The sequence below is a fragment of the Polyodon spathula genome, chromosome 16 (genome assembly GCF_017654505.1).
Source record: "Polyodon spathula isolate WHYD16114869_AA chromosome 16, ASM1765450v1, whole genome shotgun sequence".
Classification (NCBI taxonomy): domain Eukaryota; kingdom Metazoa; phylum Chordata; class Actinopteri; order Acipenseriformes; family Polyodontidae; genus Polyodon; species Polyodon spathula.
Genome location: NC_054549.1, coordinates 11,682,129 through 11,703,551, shown reverse-complemented (window position 1 = coordinate 11,703,551; position 21,423 = coordinate 11,682,129). Strand labels below are relative to the sequence as shown.

Sequence of the window (21,423 nt, the reverse complement as noted above, 5' to 3'; positions counted from 1 at the left end):
TCACAAGCAGTGTTTCACTCTGCAGCATGCAGTGGAGTGGACAGCGTGGTAGCGGCATGATCAATCAGTAGCACAGAATCAATGGCAGGCATGTGATCTCACAAGAGTTTCAATATGTTCATCCTCTTGTTATCAAACCCAGACTTTGCCCTTCGCTGGAATCCTTTTCAGTAACACCTGCTTTCATTATATCACATTTCACCGAACAGGTCGGTCTGGAGATATGACCACATGATAATTGATTGTATCCTACCATCCGAATCAGAACTAATGGGCACATATCAGTATTGATCAGGTGAGGCAACGATTGTCCGTTTGCGGCTGCCCACACCTTTGCTTTTCACAGACTGGAGTTCTATGAATCACATCCCCATTCCGTGACACTCAGCGAAATCACAACCTGAAAAGTAAAGATGCTTTGCTGATTAAAAGCATTTCAACTGAAACTGATAATCTTTTCATAGCTCTCTTAGGCAAGCGAATCAGGTGTGAGTGGACTCATTTGGCTCCGTTAATCTTTATAAAAGAAACACCCAGTTAATATTTAACATCCACTTAAGAGTCACTTCATTACTCAGCAGTGCAGTTGACGACCCCACAGCCATTGAATGAGAAGATAATAAGTGTGCTTGTCCAATCCTGCCTTGTTGAAATAGCTTCTGTGTCTTAAGCTGTTGGATCATGGGAGATATCTCTGCTAGGTTGGCCTATAGGTGTAGCTGCTCCTTTGGTCAATGCGTTTGCACAGGACACAAGATATCATTGGTTCTTTCTTATACTATTCCATCTTCCCCACTAAGTCAATACAAGTGAACAATACTGACCTGACTTTCAGTCCTGGGCAGCTGGGTGAAATTTATCAGCGTGTTGGTTTTGCATGAGTATCAAACTCATTCCAAGTGTGATCTTAATGGATTGAAACACTTGGCTAGTCTACCTAACAACTAGCATAAGGAGAAAAAAAAAAACTTGTCAAAGTTTGGACTGTACAGCAATATTATCCAGATCTCTTCAGCACTCTCAATTTGTTTACTTCTATGTTTCGTAAGATTAATGTGTAATAATTAAAGACGCATTGAAAACATATCATAGATTCGGTGTTCCCCAGAGCACTAACTATTATAGCAGAGGGGCAGAGTCAGCCCCAGATGAGGATCTAACCCACAAACTCTCAATTCAAGGGCTACTGAGGTGACAGCATTTACTTCATACGGTTGTAAGGAGCTTTTGTATGTTCTTGATATTTTTTTTTTTTTTTTTGTTTTTTCTGTGTTGCTACTAGAGCATTACAAGTGCCGAAATCTCTACACTAATCTGTGGCGGTATCGCGCTAAGGGGGTCGGGTTTCGGAAAGAAGAATAAGGATCACCACACACACCCCCCACGAATTGCGGTGGACACAGAACTAGAGGTAGGCGCGAGGGCAGGAGTCGCCCCAAACAAAATTGGACCTAACCCACAAGTTCGTCAAGACTTTGAAGCTGCGACCTCCAACATGTCGCCGTAAAACAGCGGGGTCAAGACTGGACTGGGTGTAGGGTTCGTGAGGGTGACGCCCAATGGGGGGCGAAGCGGTGTACCTGAGGGGGGTGTGGGGGGGTTGGGGAGGCACTCAAGCCAATGCGTTATCCATATGGATCACACCTCTTATAATGGTACATCATTCGTTCAAGTCCCTGAGCTGACATGGGGGTTATGGAATGATCTTCACGGAGCACCAGGAAGGGGGGGTTAAAGTGGCGCCCTGATTGAAATCGGCTGCTGGGATGTGAATGTTTCATTATGTTATGATAAAGGGAGCGTAATGGGTTTTAAATAGATGATTTGAGTTGTACTGCATTCACTGCAGAGCAGGGTGTAAGAGGGTGAATGGATGTGGCCTCCAGCTAAGCATCTCCTAGATTGAGCTGTCCGTCTCACTGAAATGAATCTAACTTAACACCTTCCGCTTGCCGCTGCCTTGGGGCAGAGAAACGCCTGCTTCCCCTACCTGATTCCTCATTAAAAAAAAAAGAAAAGACTGGTTACTGGCATTGGCTGATGGTTCCAGGTTTGAATTGCAAGCAGCGTTGTTAATTTGGAGGAAATCGGTAAGTCATTTGGTGATTTAACTTGGGAAACATACACACCGTACTGCACACGGACTCATTAGATTATTACAGACAGATGGCCTTGTACAGGGAGTACAGATGGCACTTTATTCCCTGTACAGTGGCCCATGGCAAGAGATGGTCTTGAGGTGGTCTTAAGGGGTTTCTTTTTCTGGTATCTTTGCCACCAGGCAATACAATTGAATCCAAATTATTTACAAAATCTATGTTCAAAAGCCGACCCTTTACAGTTCACTGCAGTTGTGGATTGCTGTGCGATTCTGGGTGAATGTGTCTGGAAATCATTGACACTGAGGCATACGAAAAAAATGGGGCTATTATTTTCAAAGATTAAGACTTCAGTTGTTGATGATAATGGCACTCTACTGTTTTCTTAATCCATGACAGCTTGCAGTAATACCACATATTTGACTTGATGTTTTTTTTAGACAAGGTTCATTTCAGAGCTGTCTATTTGAACACCAGAGGCAGTAAGGTGACGTATTCCCTGTTTTTAGTTTCCTAGGGGAACCCAGTGATATCTATTGACGGTCAGCTATTTTGACTATCCTTAATAAGACTGCGGGCCCTAAAGGCTTACTGAAAACAGCAGACAAGATGTTTCTTGTTGCAGGTCTCTGTATTGAATACTACTCCAACTTACCGCGGTCCTAAACCAAGCTTGTAAGAACTAGGCACTCAAGCAAGCGGGTCTAATCTAAATACAGCCAATGCCCTTAGAAACGTTTACCATGGTGTTTTTGTATGCATTTCCCATGGTTACACTACGGATTTACCATAGTTTACCTTGGCTTACAAGCATGCTTTGCCATACCTCACTATGCTTAAAAAGGCTTCCATCTGCTTTACCGTGCTTTCAATGCGCTTTATTACACTGTGCTGTGTAATACGTGTTTAAGTGATTGATATAATATTTTGATGGAGTTCCGTCCTCACAAACACAGAATTGCGTACTGCAGTAAGCGCATGTAGTAAAAATCAGTCAGTGGTAATGACAGTGTACCTGTATTTTGAAAATGTATTTGACAGTCTGTGGTAAAGAGTTGTCAGGATTATAAGCCACATTGCTTCCTACTTGTGGTGGGCTCCATTTCTTGCAGTTCTAACAGTATTGTAGGAGCAAAGGCCCAAGTGTTTTGAAAGTCTAGTCATAATATGAACTTTACAAAGGAAATTTCTCCTTGGCACGGAACCAAACAGCAGACTACTAATTTTACTGTGTTTCTCCCCCCCCGCCCCCCACAAAACAGTTATGAACTGGAGCTCTGAGTTGGAAGGGCTGGAAACTGTCCACTTTATACAATATTCAGCATCACTAAAGCACAATCCAAACACATTTAAGCACGGCACTCTGAGACTAGGACAGTTAGCAGATATACAGTAGTGTGCAAATGTATTAGAAGACCTAAAGATTGGTCATTAATATCCTTTATATATCTACCTCTGAGGGTGACAACTTTCGGTCATTAACTGGCGACATGGAAACAATAAGCCCTCGTGTGTGAAAATGTTAAACCACATTGTGCTTTAATTAGGCATCTTAAACAACTTCTAAAAAGTCTCATGCATTTTACCATTTGTGGCTCTGTTCTTTTTCTCTTACTATTTTAAATTAATCACATGTGTGGCCTATTAAAATCATCAATTAAATTAAACAATCACTAATTTGCCTATTTTACACATTTCAAGATTTTCAGTTCCAGTGGTTTGACTTCATATGAACAACAAATAAAAACAACAGAGGCAATGGAGTGATCTAATAAATGTGCACACCGCTGTATAGGCACACTAAGCCATTCAAATGGAAATCTGAATGCACCTAATGTGAACCAAACCCAATCCTATTCCACTAGTCTGAATTAATTATATGACTGGAGAAAGTGGTTTAGTAAAGCTTGTAGATCCTCGATTTGATTCTGTGCATCCAAATGTCAGTGGACAGCATCAGAGGGCAGCATGCTGTACCAATGGAAAGCACATTTTATTGTACTGTATTCTGTATGGGGAATTCTATCTTTTTGGTCATTCATGGTATGTGGCTACTGTTGTAGATCCACAAAGACACATCCAAAATCACTTACCTCCCATCCAAAACTAGGGTCTTTCACTGTAGTATTCTGCATTCCAGTGTAAGGTCCAAATCTTTCCCCCAGTTCAATCCTATTTTTGACCCATATCCCTAAACCTGCTCCAGGGATGGATGACTCTCGGAGCTCCAGGTCTGCGGGAATGGGAATGTCATCAGTAATGTAGACAGGAGCCTCATAAGGCGAGCCCTCCTTGGGTGTGAAGTCCTCGCTGTTGGGGAGTGGAGAAGGGGGTCCCACCGGGATGGGCGACATGATGCCGTCCTCAGTCTCTTCCTCTGCACTCTCTCCAGCGGGGAGGTCCGGGTCTGTCTCGTACATGTTATCTACTGCCTCGCTGTCACCTAGCAGAGAGCAGGAGAAAGAGAGAGAGAAAAAGAGGCAGAAACACATGTTAATAAAGAAACATTTTCATAAAACACACAGCAGCAAAATCATTGTATATTCCACTGTAGCCCCTCACACGGTGGTTTAGTGGTAATATGAAATGCCCTTTTCACTGGGATGCAGATCCAGTTCTATGCATTGGAGCTAGACCCTTAAGAGATAAATGCCATGTAAATGGAGACACGCTGTAAAACTGCAGGCACTGAAACTGCAAGACTGTTTTGATGGACTGATCCAGGTTTTCTTTGGTTATCAATTGTCACCCCTATTCTTTCCATGATCTCTGCCCATGGTTGGAAATTACATGAATCCCCTTCTTTACTATCCGAAAGGTCCACAGGCATCAGCTGGAAAGGTCTCCTGATGACCTAAGACACAGACCATGTGGGGTCTAATCATACATGATGATGTTGCTCTAAGATCTGGGCTTATCTGATAGATCTACTAATCAATCATTTTTCTTTTTGATTGCTTAATGCAACATAAAGCTGTTCGGTATAAATGTATCCCTGGAAACATCCGATATATGATTAATGGCAAAACTATTTTTTTTTTGAGGTCATGGGTCTGCCAGGCAGTTACAATGGTGTGCTCTTATATATATATATATATATATATTAATAAATCACATGTCACTTTGATCAGCTTTTAATGTTTTAAGAATGGCATGATTGGGTGATAATGCATAAACAGAGGCTTGTAAAACAAGATATACTTGTAAAACATCTATACATCTTACATAGACCTTGTCACTTCCTCAACAGTCAATGGACTAATTTCTCAAAACGCACGGAATAAAGTTACCAAACCAGAAATAAATAACTCAGTCTTTTTGACATAGGAGCTTGAGAGTCTTAAGTTGTCTCTTAATCATTTTAGAATTGTAATGGGTGTTTGCTTTTTTTTCCTTTCGAATACAACTGCTTTCACAAAAAAAAGTGCTACTAATAAAATAGTCACTCTGGGGTAAAGCAGGAGTTGGCGATGTATTTTTTATTGGTAAAGAAACATAGTGGAAAAAGAAACAGGTAATATCCTGTGTCAGGATCTATCATTATTTACCACATGGCAAATATATTAGTTGTTTATTTAGCAGGTGCCTTTATCCATGGCAAGTCTAAGGTGTGTGAACAATGCATCAGCTGCAGAGTCACTTACAACAACATCTCACCCGAAAGACAGAGCGCAAGGAGGCTAAGCGACTTGATCAGTGTCACACAGTGAGTCAGTGGCTGAGCCGGGATTTGAACCGGGGACCTTTTGGTTACAAACCCTTTTCTTAAATAAATATGTTATTTGATAAACAAGAGTGCCCTGGCATGAAAACACACCTACCTCTCTGGCAAGTTTTTAAGAAAGACTTTCTAGAAGGAGCCCTCATTTTTGACAAACTCACAAAATAATTTATTTTAGGGCTGACTAGACAACCCCAGTGTCAGTAAACAGACAGACTCAGTGTGATTTGTACACGTACAACTGCTGTAGTTTGCTATCCAAACACAAGACCTGCAATCACAACTAACTAGGCCGCAATTACTGTAGGAGTGTTTCCAGTCACCCTGCCACAACAACATGTCAGCCTCTGCCAAAGGACAGGAGATTTTATGGCCTGGAAAGGTTCTCTCTCAAACTGAAGCTTATTTATTTGTAAGCAGAACTTGGAATATCCTTTAAATGTCGTCATTATTTTATGAATTACTGGTCGACGTCTAAAAATGGAATATACAACAAGCCTGGTTCAACAGATTCGATTAAACAGTGCCTGCGGTTTCTTTTCTGCCGTCACTGTTTGATTTTTAATGTTACTGCTGTTTCAATTGTCCCGCAACAAGTCAATTCATTGATTTGTCTTTTGAATGGTTATGTTGTTGCAGTAAAGGTAGTTTTAGTGCAACTGACAAAGTCACACTGTTCAGTTTAGCTCATTTTAAAAAATATATATACCGGTATTCTTAAAAACCATTTGACCTGAAGTTAAAACTTGGTTATGTATCAGTAAATACCTCATCACTTCCATCACCAATCAGAATATTCCATTAGCGAGACGCTAGAATCTTTAGAAGTTAAAAAACATTCAGCTGCATTTTAAAAAAGGTCAACCACCATATAACCAATGCCATGTATATCACGGTTCTTTAACTTGTTTTGAACCATACTAGGCAAATGGACGGTAGCCACCAAGAGTTTACACTATTTTGAAAAGACAAAACAGTGACCCTAACTGGAAACCAGTTTGGCGCTTGAACATCTGGGGCATCAGTAAGTGTTTCTCATTAGAGGGTTTATTAAACCAGTCTTTAATCTACTGGAAGCTGTTGGTCGGTGCCCTAAAGTAAAAACACCCAGATCAATATGTTCAAATCAAGTAATAAAACACTGTATAATTGCTGCTATAAATTCAACGAACAGAACACCATTGAATTTAAAGAAAAGAGTTCTGCTGCTAATATGGGCCAGTAAGAGAGAAAAAAGCAGGATATCAAACACACAAGCTAGCTAATAATTGTTTTCTGTTCTCCTCTGGTGCTTTTCCATGTAGGGTTAATATTGAAAGTGGTTCTACAAGTTCTAAAACATCCTGTTCTTACATTTTACGGCTCAGACAGAATTTTTATATTTTCTTTCCTGAACAAAATAATAAAAAAACACAACCAAAATAATTAGGGGGCCTGCAAAAAGGAAAGAAAAATATTACATCTTATACCCAGAGAAATGTTGCGGCCTGTAAAGAAATGCAGTGTGTCTCAGAATGAGAATGATGTTGGATGTCCCCCTTAAGGGTATGTAACTGACAGAAAGCGCTTTCCTTTCCAAAAAAACAAAAAAACTTTCTTCAGGAGCTATTTTTCCTGATTACATCAGAGGTCGATCATTAATTCTCACCTTGGGGGTCCCCCTCTTCTCTCGGCAGCCTACAATGAGACGGTTGTTCGGCTTTGTTATTGCAGTGGAAACTACTGTGCAGTTAGTGCCGGGATGGGGAGGCAACACATTTATTTGATAAATCTGTTCCTTAAAACAGTTCTACTGTTATTGCTAGCCATGCTCGAACAACAAAGAGACATTGCGTCCACACAGGATTTCTTTTTAAAAGGTGCCTTTCTGTATTGGTTTTACCCAAGCCAAGGTTCAAGAGTTGCCTCAAAAAAAAAGGTCCTTTTTAAGATGTCATAGATACAGCCTTGTGTAGGTGAAATGAATTTCTTAAATCGCAAGGTCCTGACTTCTCAAAAGAACTAACAATAACAAGTTTTAGAGGCTCTGAACGTGTCACCTTTTTAAACCCTTTATAGTACTTCAATGAGTCTTAACCAACTACAAACGTCTTGAAGCTGAAATATGTCTTAATCACATAGCCCAAGACAAATAATTACTATTTCTTTAACAGAAATGTTTGCAAGCGGCAACATAAGAGTCCCCCTTCTTTGTGTAAGTTTTGTATGAAATGTAAAATAAATATTTGACTTTAAAAGCTGATTACACAATTTTTTATTTATTTTTTTGCACACCATTGACATTAAAAAGGACTTGGAACAACAGTCTTTAAACGTTTCTAAACAAAGCAATTTTTGGATTTTTTTGTTTTATTCAAATTATGAAAAAAAAAAGGTTTGAAAACTTTTTAAAAGGGCAAACAGCTTAGCAGATCTGTCCAAAAGGGTTTGCTAGGTTTGCCAGCAACTACAGAGACAGAATCTATAAAATATGTGAAACCTACCAGGGTGTTCAAAACACCCTGTGCTAACTAGCACAGTGCTTACACTCATAATAATCAGAAAATGTGGTTTCACTTACACAATTATTAGTATCATTACAGATTCACATTTGCAACCATTACCATTTTATCACGCCTTTGATGATTCATCTTAACAAAAGCTGTAATCTGGGTCGAATTCTTATGGAGCAAAAACTGGCAGAAGAGAACAAAAAGACCAGAAAAATAAAAAGAACCAGTGTGCTTTTCCATGGTGGTGGATCGTTAAGAGCCAAAAAACACCTAAAAACACGCTACTATGCTGTCTGGTGTTTCCAAAAACACACTGAAAGCAGCAGGAACTGTTCCCAAATAACACTCAAGCGCAGTCATATTGCTTCTCAAGAAAAATTCAGCTTTAAACTGCAGTCAGTCTCTTGAGGTACTATATGATTTGCTGAAGAAGTAGAAAATGTCACACAAGGCCGATACATAGGGGGTATTGTAGAGTGTGGTTAATATTGCTATCATCCATAGCTGAAACATGCTATAGAATTTAAGAATACTTAAAGTAATGACAAGCGTTTCCACTAACAATCTTTCACAATGTCTTCAATGCTGCAGAGTTTTGAATCACATATTACTAGCTGTTCCTAGCTACCAGAGTTAGGACTATAATAACTCCAACCATGCAGCTTACTGTATCGGTAAGGTGTGGTTATGAATGGAGCGCGATCACACCATCAGGTACCTCTGTAGCACGACCATGCATGAAATAACTGAAATGACAAACTGGGCACCAGTCTCTTTAATTGAAGTTTTGCAAGGCAGTGTTCTGTGTCTCTGTAGATTTCTGCCAACGTGTCGACTTTCCAATCTTAAAGGAGTTTAAACACAATGGAAAGAGTATAACTGTATTTGAATCTGAAGAGTAGATATTTCCATTTCCCACCCTGTGGGTGCCCTTGGGCTACAAGGTCATTTAAACAGCATGGGTGCACGTACATAGGATATAATAGGCTTGTGTTGACATACCAAGAATTGAAACACAGGCACATGTGAATCTTTTTGAGAGTGACGCTCGTATTCTAACATGCAGACTCCATGGTGCACTGTCTGTCAGTCTCGGAGCAGGCTAACCATTCTTAAAAACTGAAGAGCTTTCCTGTGTGCTTTATTTCATCTACATTTCCCTCAATTCTGTAGCTGTTTAATATTTTTAAAGCAGTCTGTTTAATTCTCAATTGCTGTTTCTACTGACTATATGTACCACGCTTACTAACTATTCCAGAAAAACTGCTTCTGAAATGACTCCCCAAAACCGATAGTGGGGAAGCATCAGTGTTGCACAGGCTTCAGTGCACAATGCTTCAAACATGGGACAGTATGACGGTAAAATGCTTCCCCACAGCCCTGAGGCATCTTTTCAGAAACAATATTGGCTGGAATAGTTTAGCAAAAACGATCCAAGCAGACAATTAAAGGAAATGCATGGAAAATAGAATATGAGATCCCTTTTAATTAGACGTCCTGAGTTTAGCCTGGCCTCATGCAGTTGGTGCTGAAAGGCAATATCCCTTCCTTGAGCTGCTGCTGTCAGCCAGTCTCATTGTCATTCCACTCAGCACAACTCCCCGGGGCGCTGTGTAGGCCCTGCATAGACATTTATTAACACAGCAGATTAATAGCACTGGGTAAAGACATTTTCACAAACATGATAAATATTAATAATAATCAATAGCAACTTACATTTGCTAAATTGAGCTACAAACATTACCCAAGGGGAAACTGCATGCTCTCTGCACAGAGCCAGAGGAAGCCAGACTGAGCTACAGAGAGAATGGGGTAAGATATTGAGCTAATACACACAGCACAGCACAGTATGGCTCATTCTGCATATACAAAACTAGAGCTTTTATAATAATGCTTGCATGGTCCAAAAGGACTCAGTAATAGACCTACAAGGCAGGCAGTTTCAAGTTACACACCCACAGTTTAGGATTATCATTAGCCCGTACTTGTTGGAGGTTTTTGCATGTTTACTCTGATTTCAGTCCAAGTAAATGCTAACAAAAATACCGTATCTCTAGAATGATTCTATTTTCAGGTATCTTTACCTGTTTGGTATAAACTAACCAGACACTGGAATAAAATGGTTTTCAAAGTCACTGGTAAAGGTCAAGCAAAATATATGTTGATTTAGTAAGTCCAGGTATGAAATGTAGGTCACCACCACCTAAATCACAAACTATGCAAGACGTGCTTTGTTAACTGCGTGATGTACGGTTGAAAGGGAGTTAACCGTTTATTGCAATGGAACGACAGGTGTATCCTAAATGGTGAACTGTTTGAGCAAAACATAGCTTGAGGTAATGTTAAGCTCAAAATCAACAGAACTCAACTGATTAAACTCCAATGCCCAAGAACAAAATGCGCACAATTGTTATACTGCTGTACGCACTAGAATATTATCATTCCAAAATGCATTGTCATGTCTTGGATGAAAAACAGTTTTTCATTAAATGTCAGTAAAATCCCTAAATACAACAGCAGTCTGAAAGCCATACGTGCCGACTGCAATAAAAAGATATCATCCAGTAGAGTGTATAATGTGTAGTTTATTAACTGCCCTTGTCTACTCTACTTAATCCCTTGCTACCAGCATTGAAGATAGCTTCTTATTTATGTAGTGGATGTGTTTGGGGGCGGGCATTTGCATATCCAGCTGCCATCACACTGATTTCTGAGCAGCTCCAGCACTGCCCAAGGCTAGCCTAGTGAAGTGACCTGCAATGGCACTGTAATTTTTATCAAGGCTTGTTCATTGTGAAAAAGCCTCTTTGTTTTGCAGAAATGCGATTTAGCTTCCCCCCCCTCCTTCCGACTTTCTAATTCCATGGTTTCTGCTCGACCATTTCCATTTGCCCCCCAGGCTCAGAGCGGTACGCTCTGGACTATAGCGGATTGCTGCTTTCTATCCCAAATTCAGCCTTCCTCGATTTTTTTTTTCACAGCATTTGTGTGAAACACACATTCATACACAGTGCTGAGCATCTGGCTGGAACTCAGATTTTAAACTATGATAATTCAGAACAGTCTCCATAGAGTAGATGAACATGCAAGTACAGCATGCTTGTATGGCAGTACTGTGTGCATGACTTTGTAAATGGATCCATCGATATCCTCACAATGCAGAATATTGTTATTCTTCAATGAATCGTGTATTTAAAACTCCTAACAAAGTCAGAATTACCTTAACCCTTTCTCACTTCTAAAAAATAACATATCATACCTTTAAATTCATTCATTCAGGTTATATTAAAACAATATATATATATAGATATACAATCCAAACAGTTTGTTTTCCGAGAGAGAACAAAAAAGTCCTCGAACCATATGCTTGGTTTGCCCCTGTGTTCAGTCACTATACAGCTTCATTTAGCGGCCCGGTGGGAATTAAGAAAGAAAGAAATGCATTAATTTTTATTAACAGGGAGAGCCATTCGTTCCCAACGACAATATCTGACTCGCCTAAATGATTTTCACCTCTGCCATGAGGTGCACACTCCCCACATACATCACCCGATTACTCAGAGACCAGCCCTAGTCTCAGTCATTAGCCAGTGAATTAACAGCAATCCACTGTGCTATTAATCACACTGACAAAAGCGTGAGCATGCCACTGACCTGACCAAGCTCCGGGACAGGCAGGGAGACGCAGGTAGGGGAAAAAAAACAAAGAAAGAAAAAAAAAGGTAGAAATGGAGAGCGAAAACTGGGGCCCTGGGAAATAAAATGAGTCTCCTGCCGAAGCAGAAAAAAAGAGAGAGAGTGAGAGAGAGAGAGGGGCAAGAAGTTAGAAAGTCATAAGCCACGAGGTGAACGCAGGACGGACAAAATAAGAAAGGGTACGATATGCACTGCACAGTACTGAAACGCACTGCAGATCTGTCTACAGCTGGACAATGTCTCAAATCTGAGATCTGTTTTCTTAATCGTTTATTTGGGTTTAGCCATGGTACCCACAGCTTGATCAAGCTTGCATTAGAAAAAACATTATTAACAGGAATTAGGTCCTTGGCCATAGCCAGGTCAGTTTCGAATATTTCAGTAAACAAGTGGTAACTGAATTCTAACTGATACAGTGTTGCCACCCTTTTCTTGCACTACAAGTGAGTCATGTCTTCATGCACATAAACATAAGTTATGGACTCGTTCTAACTCTATGTCAAACCCTTTAATATTTCCCAAAGTGAAGGGCAAGATGTTTCAATTCGGCTCACCTAAGGCTTTTCTATTCCCAGAATGACTCAAAGCCCGGGTTTTCAGCTGGCTGGGCTAAGTTTGAAAGGTGATGTGAATTACCCAAGGTAGCTCAATAAGTTGGCTGCCGAGTTGGGATTCGTAATCACAGTGTTCTACCTCATTGCCTTCACTAGGGTGTCCTCCAGGCCAAACTTGGAGGTCTTGTGCCTTGATGTCCCTAAAGTGTGGCTTGGTTCATGATGATGGAAAGGGGATGGCAAATGCCTTTCCCATCTCCAAGTCAAACAACAGCTCTCACACTACAGGTTTGCATCTAAAACCAGCCTAAATGATCATGTATAATTTTGAACTGCGAATGTAAGGCTACCATTTTACCTGCACTATTCCAAGTGTTCCAGGTTATTCAGAATGGACACACAGTTTCCAGAAACACATAACTACAATGCTATTATGCATAGTTACAATGTACTTAACATGTAAATATTTTTGCACGATATATGTCAGTGTATAATTGTATCGGAAAAGGGTTAGGGTTCGGGTTTGAGTTAGATCATCCAAAATTATTTACACATTAAATACATTGTAACTATGCATAATATCACTGTAATTATGTGTAAGTACACATATATTTATTAACTACTATGAAAATACATAGTAATTAAAGACACTTAATCTAAAATATTAACTATTGCATGCAAAAAAGTATACGCCTCAGATTTGGAGCACTACTAAACAGAAGATCATGATAGACGAAGTCGGAAACATCCCGTTTTTATAAATCACTTTCAAGACTTTGAATCCACTTATGATCGAGTCTACTTAACACCTAGCCAATTTAGACAAACCCTATATTGTACAGACCCTGGCTGCTTCTGACTAGACTCTGTCGAATTAATCATTGCTCTATTTAAAATCTGAAATAAAATGTTAGAATCAGAAGCAGCCTGACATTCATAAAAATGGTGATGCACTATAGGAATCTTACAAGACTCCTGTCACAAGCTACGGATCAGCTAATACTAGCCAGGTGGATCACTGTTCAGGTTCCTAGTATGAATAGCTATAATATAATATAATATAATATAATATAATATAATATATGAGAAGGGTGGCTGATTTTAAAGTAGCAAAGGCTGTGGAAAAGATCCATTGAAATGGATGAGAGAGAAAAGATTATAGAATATGGATAGAATAGAGTCATTATATATATCTATATATATATATATATATACAATATATACATATATATATATATATATACACCCTTTCTCTTAATTAACTCTCTGCTCTAATACACATGGGTTTGCATAATGACCGAACGCTGGCATTAAACGAACAGCATTTAACCTGGTCCATACTGTTAAATCCATTAACGGTGAAACAGTTTGTCTTACTTTGCTGGTCTTTCATTAGATATTCAATGTTCATTGCATTGGCATGCTGATTTTTTGGTGTCGGCTTCATAAAACAACTTGAAATCGGTGTGTTGGTTTCCACCAGTGACCTTCTAGTCAATATATCAAGGAGTGTACAGGTGTTGAATTCTGGTGTTTTACGAAACTGTGTTAAAAAGGTATGTTATCTTAAATAAATAAAGACTAAAAACCTGGCAGATATTAAAACAGATCCAGTATTCTAGGCTAAGGAAACTATCATTCTTTTTAGATTTAATCTTATAATACAGATATTGCTGTATATTTCAGGTTTACTTGTTATTTACTGAGGCAGCTATTAGACAGTGTGTGTGTGTGTGTGTGTGTGTGTGTGTGTGTGTGTGTGTGTGTGTGTGTGTGTGTGTGTGTGTGTAACAGATCAAGTGGATATTGGATGTGTCTCAAACACATAATTCTTTCTGTACAGTCATTCCCAGGAAGGCCAGTGATGAATCTGCAAATCGCCGCCCTACAATATGACACAAATGTCTCTCTGTATTACTTATTCTGCGCTTCATAGAGGCTCCATTAAAAAGTCCGGTGACAGACATGTGAAAAAGTGGACAAGACGAGTCTTGGATTTTTATTTTTTTAAGTTCAGGATTAAAAACAGGTTTGATGAAAATAATCGAGTTGGAAGACAAGTGATCGCAATGATACTGAAGATAAAAAATGAAGAAAAAAAATCTCATAATATCACGTAAAAAAAGATCTGCAAAATTTAGCAGGACTTAAAAGTTATACAGCGTGTACTATCATGTTATGAATAATTCCATCTGATCCAGAAAGGAGGCATTTAGCGATTAGAACATTGTTATAAAGCATGCTTTGTGTGGCTTGTATTAAATGCTCATTTTATTTAGCTGCTGTAACACATACAACCCATGCCTGAGGTTCACTTTAAGACATTCAGGTCACAGTATTTTTTTTTTGTATTGATTTAACCAGGATGTTTGACCATTGAGACTGATGCCTCCTTTACAAGGGGGTTCTGGAAAATAATAAAAAAGACAATTGCGATCTACAGAAAAAAAAAAAAACACAACTGCAGTGTACAAACACTACAAAAAAAACCCATGCATGGTTCAGACTTAAATCAACAGCATACATGAACAATACTAAGAAGAAGTCATATCTACTTGTTCATGTGGCCTGAAGGAGAAGCATTGGCAGGAGGTTCTAAGCAATTCCAAAATACAATCTTTAAAACCACAAAAGGAAAGAAAATCAAATCCCATCCTCATAATATAAAATATGGATCACAAGATCAGCTATACAGAGGTTTCTACACCAGCTACTGAAGAGATCTGCAGATTATGCAATGATGCAAACCTTATGTAATACAGACCCCATCTGCAAAAGTTACTCATTGCATGATTATGTAAACATTAAACAAAAAGGCGAAAACGCATTAAAACAAGTTCTTGAAGTCAAGCCAAAAAGTTTTTTTTTTTTGTTTTTTTTGTTTTTTTTTGTTTTTTTCACAGCAGCAACACGGCCGCTGAGCTACATCCCCGGCAGGGCCTACGGAGGAAATGGTGTTGTTATAAAATGGGAAGGAAGAAGGAAAACAGATGGAAAAAGCCTGAGAATTGTAACAAGTGCATTGCAAACAATACAGCAGGTCCCTTCCTCTCCTATCAGCACAGAGCTGAGAAACGGTGCACACAATTAGACTGCACACAATACTGTATACGGTACGACAACAATGGTCGGGCTCCAAAGAATTCTGTGAACATGACATGAATTGCCTGTCTGCGCAAGATGAGAGGACAGATTCTCAGAGCTAATCAAGGGGTTAAAAAACATCCTAGAAAGCAGTAGCGGTCACCCTACATTCAAAGAACAGCTCAGTCTTTGGCCTATGGGCAGTCCACTGCGTGCATATATGATGGGTGGCGTATCTAAGCATCAGTAGTTGGAACACACAGTGGTTTAGCGGAGTATAGAAAATCTCTTGATTCCTGGTGCTGTCAGACATGCATAACAGAAATGTTTCATAACCCACTGTGGCCATCCAGCATATCCTGAGATGGGTTATACTGCTTTCACACTGAAAGAAGTTTTCATAACAGGTTCAGTCGTACCAGACCAAAAACGACAGTTCCTCCACTATTAGCAAGTTCCTCGCAAGTGCCGGTGTCGGTCTGCTATGTGTCACACGCATTTCTATTACATTTCAGCGACTGGAGGGGGGTCAGCTAGCTAGCTCCATAAACACATTCAGAGATGTAGTTGTAACGCTGCAAGTTTATACAGAAGTATGTAAACTGTGGGAATGGCATTGCTTCATAATCCCATACAACTCAGTCCACCCAGGATTACCACGCATACACAGTAGAGCTGTGATTTTAAATGTGAAGGCAAATCATTTAGATATGTTCTTTATCAGCCTTTGGTTGTTCTTAAACATTCTACCCAAATACACAATTGATACAACTCACTTTGGTAATGGAGAGAGAGAGGGAGAGACAGAGGGAGAGAGAGAATGAAAAGCAATTTTCCTGTTTAAACTCAGTGAATTGCAGTGAATTCAGGATAATTGGGTGGTAATAAGGAGGTCGTCAGGTCGATTTGAAAACACACAGCTCTCTTTATCTCAGGTGGCCTTCCGTGTAATATGAGTGGACCCCCCTCCTTTGTCTCTGTTATCTGTGAGCCCATACGCTGTGTGACATCCCAAATAAGGCTGCGCTCCCAGGGGAAGGGAACAGCACCTGTTCCATTAGTCATAAGTTAGACAGTGTTCCTAGCGTGACTTGAATTGGTTTTCCCTTTGGTATTTTATTGTAGTCCGAGGTAGATTCTTCTCAGAGAGAGGGTGAGTTCTGTTTGGATTAGAATGCAGGGACCGACACAGACTCTCCAAACGTATCTATCATGGTGGCGGGGCAATCAGGGAAAGCAAACTAATTGATGCCTTAAAAACAGCAGGGTCCATCAGATCTAAACATGGCCAGACACAAGTCCTCTAACATACACTAAAAACACTTAAGGGACATTTGATTTTCATAACCCTGGTTCTCAGTGGCTGTATTTAGATCCTCCCACTGTTTAGTGGAGCCCAGTTTCTTTGACCCGAGAACGACACCATTCTTAGCCACGTGAATGATCTTTTGTGACAGGCATAATAATAACAAGCACCTGAATACCTGGCAGCGTGGGGGCAGGAATGTCACGCTGCGTTCAATTGAAATGAAGACACACTTCTTGAGGCATGCTGCTCCCGGCTTCACCTTCGAGTCACTATTTGGTCTGCTTAAGCTTCCTTACTCATCTTGTTTGGCAAAACCTGATTCGAATACCGATTCAAACTGTTAAGTCACTTCCAATCTAATTACATTGTTTTGTCTTCTGCCTAATGTCATTAGGAAGCTGGGTCTCACATACTTTGGATGCCGGATGGATAACTTGCACAGGTTCTTGTCTGAGAGGTCGTAAGCTATGAGCATGGCACAGTGCCAGTGAGATGGAGACAGCAAAGAGCCTTATAATGTGACATCTTCTTATACCCAATGCCTAAGAAATGTGCAGACCTGTGCAAATGTATTACAACCCCCTGTTCCTTCTGTTGCATATGAAATCAAACCACTATAACTGACAATCTTGGAAAATAGGCAAATTTGTGATTGTCTAATGTTATTGATGACTTTAATTGGCAACACGTGTAATTAATTTAAAAAATGAAGACAAAAGCAACTCAAATGATAAAATGCATGAACCTTTTTAGAAGTAGTTTAAGATGTCCAATTAAAGCACAACAAACATTTTCACAAGTGTGCTTTTTGTTTCTGTATCTCTGATTAGCGACTGAAATTTTGAATTCTCACACCCTGAGGTTTTCATGCAGGTAGGTATATAAAGATTATAAAATAACCAATCCGGAGGTGTTTTAATACATCTACACACTGCTGTATATGCTAAGTGTGGCTTAACCGCTTGAGAATGAAGGAGCAATATGCTTAAAATCTAACAAGGTAATTGCTGTTTAAATCCATGCGGTAATCAATACTGTTTAAAAGCGGGGGATTCCTTGACATTGCTCCAGTACCCATTATAACCCTTATAAAGCTGGACCAGGCAGGTGGGACCACTCTGTGGTTAAAACTCAGTTGTAATATCATCTTTCATCGTGTTTCTCAATATCTCACACACACAGCTGAGCAGGACTGTTCCAGGAACTCTGCATGGGCTCTCACTAAGCGCCAGGCTTGAGCCCCTCCATCCCAGCACTGCAATTTCAGAGCCCTGTGCCCGGTTACATGAGGGAGCTTCAAATCACACTGTTACTGCAAACAGGCACGGTTCTAATGGGAGACAGTTTTATTAGAAGAGGACAAAACAAGCACAGACCCTAACATGAATAGTGGTCAGATATATTACCAATATGTACTGTAACCATATAGTGTGACCAATACAGTCTCTTGAGTTATGCGGTTAGTAACAAGTGCGATTACTTCTTGGTTTATTTATTTGATTATTTCTGTAGCCGCTGTTTACTGCATATTGATACCAAAAATAAAATTGATGAATGTTCAAAAAGTAAAACAATAAACTAAATGTATTCAATGTTTCGAACAAGGTACTATACACACACACACACACACACACACACACACACACACACACACACACACACACACACACATATACACACACGCATTGTAGAGACTCTTATTAAATCTAAAACATCCAATTCAATCAATAATCATTTTTTCCATCTTGGGTGACATCACCACCACAGGTACCGCAAAGGGTTAAAGATATTATTCACTGTATTGCCTCAGGCTAACAGAAACAAACTGCCCAGGACTGAGGCACGTATGCATGGAGTCCGGAGAGTGATTCCGAGGTCCCAGGGTGTGCCAGGCAGATCGCCAGGGCCAGCTCAAAGAGCTGGCAAATTAGATAGTTAAAGCTGAGGGGAAAAAAAATAAAAATAAATAGCTGTCATAAATGACCTCATTGTCTATCCAGTCTGGCAGATCTCAGCACTGCGAAAGACACAAGACAAAAATAACAGGGCAATCAAATTCTGCACTGCAGGAGAGAGGAACTCGATTGGGAAGAGCACTGGTCTTGACCAAAACCTACACCAGCAAGACAACCAGGCACAGATCCATTCATCTCTTCATTAATTGTTTATTAAAAGCTTTAAGTGTGAGTTTCTGTCATGCGAGTTGGCCAGAAAACAAATGTGTGATTTATTATTTATTTATATATTTTAAAAAAATATTTGGCTCACTTCAGAGCAATACCACGAAAAAGATTAAGCAGTGTTTCCCTGATGATATAACCCTAACCCTAACTCACATTTCTAAGTCTATTGCATCCAAAAACAAAGCACCTTTAGACCCAACTAGGAGCGTTTTAAATGTTTAATGAATCGCTCGGGTAATTCTCCATACCTCAGCCGTCTTCCACCTCCAGTTCGTCTTCTGAATGCTCCCTTGCGCGTCTGTCTAACAGTTGTTTTCTCAATTTGAGCACCAGTGGCGATTGAGACTTCCTCTAGGTGTGCATCCATAAGACATTCTGAAGACAGTTTGAGTGAGCGTGTCAGAAGGAACTGCCCAGATGACGAAAACAATATTTTAACAACAGTAAGAGCGGATACAGTTACTGAAGTCGTTGTTTGTTCTGCACTACTTGAGAATGATTGCACACTGCTGAACAAACTCATAGCCAAGGAAATTTGGAATCGAAGAGCAGGGACAAGGTGTTCACCATTCAGATGATCCGCATATTGGAACAACCTGGGACTAAAAAGGAATCCTAAAGCAATCATTAACATATTTTTGAATGTGATTTTATTTTAAATCATATGGTATATGCTCCAAGCAGACACAATGCATTACATATATTAGCTTGCTTGTTTAGGCTACTGCTCACAACGTGCAGAGACATGGTGGAAGAATGCATTGTGGGTTAAATGAAAACATTACAGCACATTTGTAAGTCGTTAGCCCGAGTTTCAAACAGTTTAGGACAGTGACAGCAGAGGTCTAGTAAGACAGCTTGTTTTATACAAAGCTTTTTTATTGACAATGTCAGAAAACAAATCTGTAACTGGACACCCAAGCTTATCCATAGCACAGACATCACATAGCAAAACACACAGAAATGATCAGAACCGCTGGAACAGAGTTTCATTCCAGTTGCTACTATCATTTCCCTATTTTCGTCCAGAGTACCTTCCAGCAAGGTGCCATTAGAGAAGCCCTATTTGCACTCACGTTTCCTCAATTAATAAATCTTAGAAAAATTTTCGAGTTATGTATTTATTTTAACCCTGTAATGCCCAAGCATTTTTCAAAATGAGAAAAAAGCTACTTTATTTATGTAACTAGATACTATTTCTTGTACTAAACACACACCCCCGTCCCCCGTCCCCCCATCCGGCAACACATAATGCACTGCAGATGATGAGTTCCAGCTTGTGAGGCTGGATTTCCAAAATAATAATATAGAGGAGTGGCTAAGCATTGCATTGTATGTGAGACAGAAATGGGCATTACAGAATTAAATCTGTTTAAAATAAGCTTAGCATTGTTCTAAACACATAGTGAATATTCCTTGCAGTTTGTTAAATGGTTACACTGCTATGTTACAGCACAAGAAAAAGTTGCTGAGAGAAGGGAGTAGCGTATCCAGAGAGAACAGATTTCAAAGGACAGAATCTCCCTCGTAATTGAGTTTAAAAAAAAGGAGGGGGAGATCAAAGGCTGCGTCTAACTTTGATATCTTTTTGATAATTCATTGTACAATTAGATGGGTTTGACAATTTCCATTACGCCTGATAAAATATTTATCAAGCTTCGGAGACGATGTCTGATCCCTGTGCCCATTTGCTTTACAAATGGGAGAGATACTTAATAAATAAGTAAAGAGCTGTTGGATCCCAGCTCTGCTTAGCCTCTCCTGCATTTGATTTGCAAATTGTGAGCCTGTGCCATCAATTACAGCTCAGCGAGAGCAGGGGCCCCTGCCGCTGTGACAGCCTGGCTGAGGACAGCGTGCTGATGCTACCTCGTAGGAACATTAATCACTGGGCTGGCGCAAAACGCTCTCAAAATTGGGCTCATCAGTCTAAATGTGAAGCAGAAATCAAGGAGCAAGGACAGGTGATGGAGATCCAGGTAAAGGAGAGGATAAATAATGTATTTAGTAAATTATTTAAAATGAGAAAACGCTGTCGTTAAGGCTTTAGCAGCATGCAAAATACAGAAGACTTTTCTGCCGGGCTCCGACGATCACGGTTTTAATCCACGTGTAGAATCACAAACACCCCACCGCCACTCACGGTCTTTGAGTGCCCATATTTCATTTACAAACACTTCTGGGTCTACGTGCGCTAAGGGTTCTGGAACTCTGGTAAGAGCTACATGCCTATGACTCAAACAGCAGGCATTAATAAACCACACGCAACTCCCTTCAGGAGAAGA

At 39.9% G+C, this 21,423-nt stretch overlaps 1 protein-coding gene across 1 annotated transcript in view; it reads right to left on the bottom strand.

Annotated features, from left to right (window-relative positions):
* LOC121328807 (histone-lysine N-methyltransferase PRDM16-like) overlaps positions 1 to 21,423 on the bottom strand; it is a 186,556-nt gene that overhangs the window by 120,613 nt on the left and 44,520 nt on the right. Inside the window, 1 exon segment of the mRNA XM_041273880.1 lies at positions 4,193 to 4,542. Coding sequence (XP_041129814.1) covers positions 4,193 to 4,542 — 350 coding nt within the window.